The following is a 12,523-nucleotide window of genomic DNA, read 5'->3' on the forward strand; positions in this document are numbered from 1 at the left end:
AATAGTGTGGAGCCGCAAAACATAACACCGCTTATAAACTTTTAAAAGTTTTAACCTTTTTTTAATTGTAACTGTTAAAACAACAGAATACAACAAACAGAAGGGCAGTGTGTATGTGTAAGCCTACTTTGAAATACATTAAACACTGAATAGCCCTATTAAATGCTAGTGTTCTCATCTGTTTAATGTAACTTCTGTTTCTGAAGCTCCATTCTGATCTTCCCTCTCTTGTCTTGAGTGTGTGACTGCGTTAAGGACCATGATGAATCATCTTGCGTCGGCTCGTTCTTGCCTGTCACTCCCGGGACGTCTATACAGCCCTGGCACCTGCTGGCGGCTTCTTGAGTGTGCGCCCACGGTAAGCTAACTGTTAACTTGCCATGGTCGCACACTGAAGAAGCCTCCATCAAGCGCGAGGGGCTGTATAGACAACATGACAGGCAAAGCCGCAAGACTGAGCCGCAGGATGAAGAGTCGCATGAGTCTCCGGAGCCGCGGGTTGCTTACCCCTGGGCTAGGCAATTTCTGGGTCCTGGTGGTGTTTATATAGGACCTGCTTTCCTGGTCAGAGAGGATGTAAATATTTAGTTGTATGAGGCCCCAAGATTCCTGATGCAGGTCGTGGGCATACTTACTCTTCACTTTCTACTGAATTGCAAACACTCTGTTGTTCTACACATTGTAGTACCAGTTCGCCCAGTGGCACTATGGTGTGCCATGGGCAGTGTAGCTGCCAACAGATCATGGTGACATTATTGCTTTGGATATCTCCCATCAGAATGCTCCATGACTATTATAGTTCTTAAGAGCTTCATTTCTCCTCAAGCAATCCAGTTAAATGATACTAGCTGCTGCCAACCATTGCTGTCTCTTTGTAGTCCCTTCTGACCATGCTGACCTACAAACAGGGCCGGATTTGGGGAGAGGCCACCTAGGCCCGGGCCTTGGGTGGCAAGATGTTTAGGGGCGGCAAGCAGGCAACAGCATATACAGAACAGACCACACAAAACCAGCAGCTCAGCGATTCTGTAACATTTATTTACATAAAGACATTGGCATTCCACACATAGTTGCCCTGACCTGGTCACATGTGCTTTATTTAACCACATCATAATGAACTCTTTATCTTGTCGAGAAGAGAGAACTGGTACTTATCATCTTCCGGGCTTGCGCAGTGAGCTTGTGCCGTCACTCTGGGCTTAGCCCGGGAGATACAGCAATAGTACTCAACTCTGCCACGGAGCTGCGCACAGGCCGATACTATAGTTCATCTGAATCTGTCTGGCTGGATCCAATCATCTTCATCTGCAATTTAAAAATGCAGCCACAGGCAACAGGCAGGGAAATAGTTACAGAATTGTTTGTTCAGTTGGTAGGTTAATTATATAAATAATAATGCGAATGCGCTGTCTGCCTTATAACAAATAGATTTTGAACAAATGGTGCTGCTGAAATTAAGGCGCTTCCCCCCAAAAATGGGCTTTTTATTTCATAATATTTAATTGACACTGCCACTAGAGTTTGGAGCAAAAAAGTAGGCAAAATTTGTGATATTTTATGTTTTATACACAATTATTGTGTATTATCTATGTTCTTTTATGTGGATCAAAATTTGCTTCCAGGAGATTGGGGGGAGGGTGGCACAGCAGCTGGGCCTAGCGGGGCAAGAAAGGTAAATCCGGCCCTGCCTACAAACGGTTGGTTATCTTGAAATGGAAAGCCTGCCTGCTTTGGGGTCTGTGGGAGCTCATCTGGCCCCCTACTTGTATGGCCAAATGATAAACAAATTAGCAGAGTAGCAAGATCATTCCAAAATCTGTGTGTAGCTGTCTAGAATCTCAAACCTTTGCTAAGGTATAATTCATTGGTATCTGAAATGCTCTTCCTCTGTAATTTATTGTACATGAGATATGTGCGTTAATTAAAAAGTATTTTGGTGAATGAGAGCATGTGTTTTGTTTGCAGCTACTTCTGTACTCGACATCCATCAAAATTATTGTAGGAGAAAAAAAACGAGTACTCCAGTTTTTGCTGAATATGCATTCTAAATGAGCAAGTTCTATTGGATTAAAGTGTTTCTGTAATGGCCAAAGTCTGAATTATGGCCAGAGGAAATATTTGTTTTTTTTTAAATAAAGCAAACACTACAAAGATTGCCAGTGTACAATGTAGAGAGCAAATATATAATGCTGATTTGGCAGAGCACCAATGTTTTCTGTTGCTTGCAGTGAATCCAGCAGCAATGTCCACGGCTTCAATTACTTTATTACATTTATAAAATGTCCTAAAATTAATCTGCAATGAACAGTATTGTGGCCGTTAGTTGTTATGAATGTTCATAGTTTAGATGTTGCCAGATTTATTAGTGTAAACATTCCCCCCCCCCCCCGTTGCCCCGTTTTATAAATGCCCCTGTATTTTTTTTAAATGTTTATATTTAAAATGATGGACTGATTTTTAAAGTCAGTATTCCCTAGTATTCATCATGAGCCCATCCTAACCACGCTTGTGAAACGAGTTCTGCCTATTTCAGAGTAAAGGAAACAAATACATTTAAACAGTGAAGCGTTCAGTGCAATTAATAGCTTCATTCTGCCTTAGAATGATTTGTGGAGAGGCCACCAAGGCCCGGGCCTAGGTTGCCAGGATTTTAGGGGGCGGCATACTGCCCAACCACACCCACATTGGTTTAGAAACACCAGGGATGTGCAGGAAATACAATAGTTTCTTAAATTTCCCGTGCGCCCATCCCCATTGCTCTGGTCCCAATGATGAAAATTTCCATAAATAAAGGGGAGGGGACGGGGGCGACGAACGGCAGTGGGCCTAGGGGCACCCGCTATGTAAATCCGGCCCTCTGTAGGGGGGAAGGCGGGTACCCCATAAAAAAAATGTACGATCTTTTGCAGCCTATCACCCTCAAAAATGGAAACTTGCCAGCGTCCATTAGTAAATTGGCAAAATACCGAAACAACGTCACTCTGGCGAATTTTTGCTAGCATTAGTCACCTAGCCCTTTAGTAAATCTGCCCCTATGAGTTGTGACAGGAAAAAAGGGATATTTTGATACATTGTTACATTTGCAAAAGGAGGCTCAACGAAGTATTGATGTAATATCTTTGTTGGGGTGCCCAAATTTATGCACCCGTCTAATTTTGTTATGCTGCATATTGCATATTTTCTGGGAATCCAATAAACTGTATGTCACAGCGGAAAGCCAATCCCTGACTTACATGAATGAAATATTGATGGAGTATAAAAAGACATTCACAGGCAAGACTTGCATCCATCTATGGTATTCTGAATACCTGTGCAAGCAATTCCTGGGACAGAGAAAGAGAGTGAGAGGGTCACCAGGGATATTAGTTGCGTTTGTTCTCTTAATTAACTGAGAAGTTTGTCCTTGTTGTTCATCGGTTATTAGAATTCATTTTTCTCACTTGAGAGCTAACCAGCAGAAAAAAAATCTCCCCTTCTCCTTACAACCTGAAACTTTCTATAAATATTGCTAGCCCCATGCCAAATTTGTCAATGTATCTTGTGCCAGTTAGAAACTACCTTTTATTTTTCTTTATTTCCTTATTTTGAGTTTGTCTTTGATTCCTTTGCTTTTTTTGTAAAATCATTAGGTGGAAAAGAAAACATTTCCATGTTTATTTATTTTGAATTCATGTATATGCTTAGGTCTATAATCTATAAAGGTTCTTGTATGTGACCTCTTGTGGTCTACAACAATCGTATTTCTACTAGAGCCAAGTCATGACTATGATGAATCATGTTTTACGGAAATTGTAACCTGTTGTAGGAAGGCAGTAGTAATGGCCTTTTCTTTATGCAATTTGTAGGTTCTCCTGCTTTGCCCAACACCATGGTGTATTTTGGAACATCTCAAGATGAAGAGGAAATTGAAGATGATGATGCAGAATTTGAGGACACAAAAACAGCCAACACTAACACTTCATCATCATGCCATTCAACACCGCGTAAAACAAAAACACAAAAGCATGTAACCAATGGACATGGTGAGTCTTCTTCATATTTATGTCCTACCATGCAAGTCTGTTTCTTCTTAATGCCATAGAGATTTTTTCTAAATCCAGAATTGTATGCTTTACATTTTAAACTACTTAGGCACTTTCCAAGATTCTATATTAATGTACTGTGTATTTCAAATCACCAGTATGAGAACTGCTGACCCTGCGTTTTGAAAGAGATACTAATTTATTGCTGAAGTGAAAAAAAGTAATTGGTTTCATAAGCCCAGCAATAGGCCCACTGGGCTCCTTTTCTGCAATCAGTCTATGTTTCAGCTGCTCCATATCCTGTATTTTTAACGGGAATTAAGCACTGTATTCATGGTGAAATACAGGTCTTTGTAGGTATTTTGTAGAGCGCCTATTCTATACCAGTGTGAGACTGCTGAGAGTCTTTGGAAGTCACTTTTTTTACATTCCCCCTTCATTGAATTCACTTTACCCCCAAAATAAATACCTAAGCAACAGTTTATATCATATTAACTGCTATATTAGACTTTTACCAAACTGGTATACATATTAAAGGACAAGGAAAGTCTAAAATAGAATAAGGCTGGAAATGCTGTATCAAACAAATGATTTATGCTTTCAAAGTTGGCCACAGGGGGCTGTCATCTTGTAACTTTGTTAAACATCTTTGCCTGACCCTGACCCTGCACATGCTCAGTGTGGTCTGGGCTGCTTAGGGATCGTCATAAACAAAGCTGCTTGAAATTTGCATGCCTGGTAAGTAAGGCGGGGAGCTCCCCCTGCTGATCATAAGTATGATTGTTTCCCTGCTCAGCAGTTAGGGACCATCGGACAATTCCTATCCACAGCAGTAAATGAAGAGAGAATTTCACTGCATACAGTCAGGTTTCTTATAAAAACGGCACATATTTTATAATTAAAGTATATTGGAGATAGGTTTCTTTTTCATTAAAGAAAGTAAAAATGGGATTTTATTTTTTTGCCTTTCCTCGTCCTTTAAATATTGCCCTTTTACATCTCTTGCCTTGAGCCACAATTTCGTGATGGTATCTGTGCTGCCTCAGATATCACCTGACCAGAAATACTACAACTCTAACTGTAACAGGAAGGAAATAAAAGAGAGAACTCTGTTAATTGGCTCATGTGACCTAACATGTATGTTTTTTTTTTTGTTTTTTTTTGTGTGCACCGTGAATCCTAAGTCCTTATTTTTTAAAATGGCAATTTTCTACTTATGATTCCCAGTGGCACATACTACTCCAATAGTACAGTATATTATTATGAAAATGTTTTATTTAAATGAAGCAGGGTTTTACATGCAATATGCAATATATTTTTATAGATACTTTCATTGTTTCAGGGGTATAGTTTTCCTTTAATTAGTGTAATGCAAACAATCTCTTGGGCATACTTGAGTCACTATAAATACTAACTTGAAGTCTGCATTCTGTCCTGAGCCTGCAGTTGGAAGAGTGCCATGACAACCTATGGAACTGTTGGTAAAAATAATGGTGGGGCTACATGGTGGTCTGTGGTTTCGTTTGCAAAGGGCAAAAAAGGCTGAATTCTTCCTTGGTACTGCAATTACACAGGCATCATAGCTGTGTGGACCAAAAGTGTCATTTGTATGCCTTTTTGATAGGGCAACAATATCACTGTAATTTATTTTGGGAGTGATGTGTTTTTTTTAATTTTCCTCTGCGCAAATCCCCATTGCTCCGGTGATGAATGGCAGTGGGCCTAGGGGCGCCCACTATGTAAATCTAGCCCTGTGTATATAAGTTCACGTATGAGTTATATGTGTATAACAATGTGGGTGTGTGGTATTTCCCTCTTTAGCTTTTTAAAAACCGTGCAGACGTGTAGTTTCGTGTTTTCAAATATCAGTTCACAAACTTTCATTTCCCCATTTCATACAACGCTTCTGTTTTTCAGAGAAGCTTCACTGTTTTATAATGATTTAGATTAGATTTGAATTACCAATATATTCAAGACAGAGAGACATCTTGTGCCTTAAACTACTAAAAAAATGCCTTATCCTTTAAACAAAACAGGAATTGTTTGTCCATATATTAAAATCTATTTAAAGGGGACCAGTCACCCAAAAAAATATTCAAAATCCTTTTTTATCACATTAGTCAAGCAAAATGAACTTTAAATACACAATATAAATGATTTGAATCTCGTTTCCTTCAGTTTGGGAATTATAATTATAGCAAGCAGGCAGGAGCCATTATAGCAAGCCTTGCATCATCTCAGAATCTTGTTTGTGCACCAGAATGGGGGACCCGATGTCCATCCCCATGTCCTGGCTTCACAATTAAACTGTGAAGAGAACAGGGGAATGCGTGGAGAGCAGTGACATCTAGGAAGTGCTGAATGGAAAGTGAAAGTAATTGTCTGCCCCACCTCTATGCTTAAGGCATAGAGGAGGGGTAGACAACATTTGATTAACATGTGCAATTTTTAAATGAGTTTACAACAGCTATGAATGCTTTAATAAAAAATAGAAATTGCATTTCATGTTTAATTTGAAAAGGACTTTTAGTATACAGATTTTTGTGTCTGGGTGACAGGTCTACTTTAAGCAGGCCAACTACATCAAAGTCATCCCCGACGTAGTAGGCCAACTTAAATATATTGCAATATATGGACAAACAATCCCTGTTTTGTTTAAAGGGTAAGACATTTTTAGTAGCTTAAGGCCCAAAGGGGGAAATGTAATAAAATTTGCAAATTTCAAAATAAAAATGTTGCAATGTAATATTCATTAGGCTTTTATTGCATTGCAAATCTTAATTGTGCATTGCAAACCTTTAACGCCTGCTTGAAGGTGGCGTAAACTTTTGGAGCAAGCATAACTTTTTCTTTACAAAGTTTTATTACATACACTGCACACTGGCGCAAACTATAACATTTGCAGTCGCTAACCTACTGCCGTGTGAGGGGAAAAGTGTTCACAAAGGCAAAAATGTTCACTTTGCGAACATTTATTCAAATTGCAAATAATTTTTGTGTTTGTGACCAATATTACATTCCCTCCATAATGTCAATGTCCTTAATATATTGGTAATGGGTTCAGTGCAGTGGACCTCTTGTATTTGTCTATAGGCCATATAATCATCCATATAGACTGCGTAGTTGACAAGATTTCCAAAACATATGGTAAAACAATGATGGTACTCAAAGGAATGTGCACAATCAGCACTTGAAAAATAATATGCAGCAAACACATTGATATTACACATTCCTTTGTTTTGATGAATTCAGAAACATTAGAATTCTTGGAAATAGTTCAGGATTCTTAAGTTCAACTGTTATTCCAGTGACAAATATAAAATGGTGGTTGTACCAGTGATGCTACTTTGAATATTTGTATTGTTCCAGGTACATTTGTAATTTGGGGGATACAAGTGGTGCAGAAATATTACATTTCAAGATTTATTGTTCTCTTTAAAGGAGAACTGACCTTCATCCATTTAAAAAATAAACCCAGTCTTAGTATGGAGATGGTGTCTTGTAAAATCTGCAGCAGACTAGCTGGCCCTGCATACAGCAACTAAATCACTTAATCTGCTTACTTCCCCCTACAGTGGATAGCATTAGTCCATGTTTGGGGCTTCTGTGATCACGTCAGAGTTGAAAAATCTGGTTGGCTGATCCCATTGTAATCCCATTGGTAAGAGTATGCATTCATTGACTTGTTAGTGGGTTGTCAGTTCTGTATTTTGTCCTGTTGGTGCATTTGACCTTCTACAGTATCTGACTGACTGGATATCACAGGATTGCACCTTGGAGTAGTTGTTTAAGGCTTGTTTATGTCTACTATGAAGAAAGGGGCTTTGCAATAAGGGTAGCCGGCCCTGGGGCTGCAGAGGGACCCAGCAGTGTAAAGGGTCCAGTCTTAGGTTGTAACTTTTTAACATAGATTTGGAAAACTCTTTTAATGTTCCTAAATATTTATTGATAACATTGGTAACTTTTTATGGCTAAAGCTAGATCATACATTTTACAGTTATTTCTACCCTTTTCTATATTGTGTTATTTTGCATTATGTTAGTACAGTTATGGGAACTGATATTCAGAATGCCTCGAACCTGGGGTTTTCTTGATAAGGTATCTTTCCGTAATTTGGATCCACATACTTTGTCTACTAAAAAATAATGTTAATATTGCATAAACCCAATAGTTATTTTGCCTTCAATAAAATAAAATCATTAATTCTCAGTTGGGATCAAGTACAAGGTACTGTTTTATTATTACAGAGAAGAAGGAAATCAATTAAAAAATAAGTTTATGGGAGATGGCAGTCCTGTTATTCTGAGCTTTTTGGATTACGGATCCCATACATGTATTAGTGTTTACTATAAATAAACATTAACGACATATTTGCATGTTATATAAATGAGTTAAGCATTTTACAGAACCTTTGCTAAAGGCTTTGTCAAGCATTGTGTTCTTGTCATTGGAAAGATCCTAATGAGTCTGTGGGAATAGACATAAGAAAATGCCCTTGTATTACACACGTTGCTGCGAAATGCAAGAGATGAGAGAGCTTGCTGCAGTTATAAAGCATGGCAAGCAATCAAAAAAAATTGGCAGGCACATTGTGGGAATTTAATGCAGGAAAGGGAGTTGATAATTTCTCATTTGTGGTTCAGTGAATGTGGTGTGTGAGTTCTTTGACCATGTCAAGAACTCCATCCAAATGCCTTTTTACACTCATCTTAGTCATTTACACACAGAATGACCTTCCTAGGATTTATTTTCCCATAATCCAAATATAGCCCTTTTGTATTGTCATTTGTCACAATTAATCATCCTGGTTCACAGAGACTCCCTGAGCTGTTTAATTTACCTGTTCTGCTTAATTTTGAAGTGGATATTGATCAATCCTAAAGTATTTTTTAAGTTATAGCAGAAGGTAAGAAGGAAGGCAAACCATAAATAGAATATGCTTATTGATTGGTACATTCTGAGCTGAGAGAACATATTCATCCCTTAAAACTTGTCTCTTTTTCATAAAAATATACTTGCGCTGCAAAATGCAATTCTTTTCTTATATGATTTAATGAATGAGATGTCCAGATGCAATAGCTACCCGGAAAGTTAGATTTAGCAACTTAAAAACATTGAACTACTCAAATGATATACATTATTTAGAAATACATTACAGGTATAGAATATATTATCCAGAATTCTTGGGACCTGGAGTTTTATGGGTAAGGAATCTTTTTGTAATTTGGATCACCATACTATAAGTATGCTAAAAAAAAAATACACATTGAATAAACCCAATAGGGTTGTTTTGCCTCCGATATGGATTCATTCAACTTAGTTAGAATCAACTACAGGTATGGGTCCGTTATCCAGAAAACTGTTATCCAGAAAGCTCTGAAGTACGGAGAGGCCGTCTTCACTAGACTTAATTTTGTTCAAATAATTGATAATTTATCCAAATAATCCTAATTTTTTAAAAATGATTTCCTTTTTCTCTGTAATAAAAAAAAATAGTACCTTGTACTTGATCCAAACTAAGATGTAATGAATCCTTATTGAAAGCAAAACCTGCTTTTTGGTTTATGTAAAGTTTAAATTATATTATAGTAGACTTAAAAGAATGAAGATCCAGATTACAGAAAGATCCATTATACATAAAAACCCAGGTCCCGAGCATAATGGATAACAAGTCCCATACCTGTACAAGGTACTTTTATTACTACAGAAAAAAGGAAATCTTTAAAAATTAGAACAATTTGCTTATAATACAGTCTATTAAAGGTGGTCTTCCCGTAAATCGAAGAGTTCTGCATAACAGGTTTCTGGAAAATTGATCCTATGCCTGTATTTGGACTTGTTACTAAATTACAGACATATTTAAGAAGAGGAGGAAAAATTACAATTTCACCATAAACTGCTCTATAGTCGGTAAAAGCACAAAAATTACATTGCTAACAGGCACTACCAGTGATAATGACAATACATAATGCACCCCTCTACTTGTAACTTTACAATAAGCCTTTACAATATATTCTAATGCTGCAAAATAAACCTATGTTTTAATGGTTTCCAGACTATAATTTACTTTATTGATATGACCCTCATATACAACATGTTGGGTGACTTATCCAGTGCTCCAAATTAAAAAATGCTTATTTAAATACTGCCCAGTTGATAGCCATAATTATGCTTTCTGTAAAGTCTTTAAATCAGTGAGCAGCAGCATAGAAAGCACCGTTCAGGTTTGTAGTAGCAAATGGACCATATGTGATCGAAACCTGCCCCTGGATAGCCACTTTGAAAAACAGTTTTCCTCCAATGCCGTTTACAGTGCTTCCTCTTTGTAGCTTCTCCCTGTGTCATGCCATTCTCAATTACTACAGGTAAATTGTTCTGATAAATGTGTATTTACATGACAACCAACTAACACCCGTAACATCCCAGAAGTAGTTACCATTTCCACTATCACCCCGTCTCCTCAGGCCTGAAACCTTGCGGTTATCCTAGATTCTGTCCTCATATCCAGTCACTTGTTAGGGTAGGGACACACTGGGCGATTTGGGGAGATTTAGTCGCCTGGCGACTAAACGCAGCGACTTTTCACCCCGAATGCTTCCCCTCGCTCTGCGCCTGGCTAAAATGAAAAATCGCCTGCGCTAATCACACGCGGCGATTCGTTTTCCGAAGTCGCCCAAAGTTGCCTCACGAGGAAACTTCGGGCGACTTCGGAAAACGAATCGCCGCGTGTGATTAGCGCAGGCGATTTTTCATTTTAGCCAGGCGCAGAGCGAGGGGAAGCATTCGGGGAAGATTGGTCGTGGAAAGTCGCGGCGATTAGTCGCCAGGCGACTAAATCTCCCCAAATCGCCCAGTGTGTCCCAGCCCTTAAATCAGGTCACTTTCACCTAAGGAACATATCCAAAATACGATCATTTATCACCCAAGATGCTGCCAAAATTCTTATTCTCTCTCTCATCATATCAAGTCTAGACTCCTGTAGCGCTCTAATTCCCTGTCAAAGATTGTCACCTCTCCAGTCCATAATAAACACTGACGCCAGGCTTATACACCTCAGCAACCACTCCTCCTCTGCCATGCCACTCTGTCAATCCCTGCACTGGCTTCCACTACCATTCAGAATAAAATTCAAACTAATGACCCTGACATTCAAAGCACTTCATAACTTTTCCCCACCCTACATCTCTGAACTCATATGTAGATACTCACCCAATCGCTTACCACACTCTATTGACCTGCTCCTCAACTCTCATTACCTCCTCACATGCTCACATTCAAGACTTTGTAAGGGCTGCACCCCTCCTCTGGAATTCTCTCCCACAGTTTGTCTGACTTTCTCCCAACCTTTCTGCTTTCAAACAATCTCTTAAACACACTTATTTATAGAAGCCTACCCTCAATCTGTTTAGCTACCAAATGCAATACAATTACTACATCTCTCACCAGCTTATTTCTGATCTAGCCCACTCCCACACCTTTTGTCTCATTCCCTTCCCCTTTTAGATTGTTAGATCTTTTGCACAGGGCCTTTCTTGCCTTTTGTATCGGTACTGGTTGTTATGTATGTAATTCTGTATGTTCTATGTATATTATTCTTGTGATTTCTTTGTATAAACACATTTATTTTACAGTGCTGCTCAATATGTTAGCACTCTAAAAATACATGTTAATAATAAATAAATAATAATGTTGCTATTTAGAATGCCAGGCAATTTAGTTAACGGTATCTGCATCTGCAGCAAACAGGAAATTATTGCACAAAAGGTTAGCTTTAGGAATCCAGAAGCATTAGCACAATTATGTTCTTAGGCAAGGCTGAATCTGCAATCAATAATACTGTTATAGAAACATAAAAAATAGTCACTGATATTTATATTCTAAAGAAACAAATGCAAGCAGCTAACCATTCCCTGTACGGCAATGCACTTTCTATTTTTCTGCATTTATTGGTGCAGTTTGTTATCTTGGGTACCCAACGTACAGGCCCATTAGACAGACTGACATCAGTTTACACATATATTGCTGTGTGGTAGATCACATAAAGCCATGTCAAAATGCAGGCAAACCGACCCAATTTTTATGCACTCTTAAAACATGTTAAAGTGGCAAAAGCGGTATGCTGTTTTTTTCACAATGTGTAAGGAGACTTTTCTGCTGTTTGTTTAAAATCATAACAATTGCACTTGCTTTCTATTTTTGCTACCATTTTAATGCTAGATCGCACTTTTTTTTTTTTTTAAATGAACTGGCTTGCTACCAACTCCAGGCTATAGCAGTTTCAGTTCTTACTGATTTCAATTCTGTTTACAAAGCAGCAGGTTCATTTGATACACACGTTAAAAGAGTTTCAAAGCTGCTGCTCAGCTTAAATGCATACCCGATGATTTGATTTTGTTTCATATTTCAAATATGCACATGGAAAATCCCAGCAGCTAAAAATGGAGTATGAGTGATGTTGCAGTTCATTGGTCACTTTGGCACACTGGGGTGTTTATCTTCCA

General features: G+C 38.3%; 1 protein-coding gene across 2 annotated transcripts in view; it reads left to right on the forward strand.

The window, feature by feature from the left end:
* The window catches only part of jarid2.L (jumonji and AT-rich interaction domain containing 2 L homeolog), a 142,020-nt gene that overhangs the window by 93,516 nt on the left and 35,981 nt on the right, over positions 1–12,523 (forward strand). For both annotated transcript variants that reach the window (XM_018267806.2, XM_018267807.2), the window contains exon 6: positions 3,846–4,022. In XM_018267806.2, the coding sequence (XP_018123295.1) occupies positions 3,846–4,022 (177 nt within the window). The remainder of the gene's footprint in view (positions 1–3,845; positions 4,023–12,523) is intronic.

The sequence above is a fragment of the Xenopus laevis genome, chromosome 6L, assembly GCF_017654675.1.
Source record: "Xenopus laevis strain J_2021 chromosome 6L, Xenopus_laevis_v10.1, whole genome shotgun sequence".
Lineage (NCBI taxonomy): Eukaryota > Metazoa > Chordata > Amphibia > Anura > Pipidae > Xenopus > Xenopus laevis.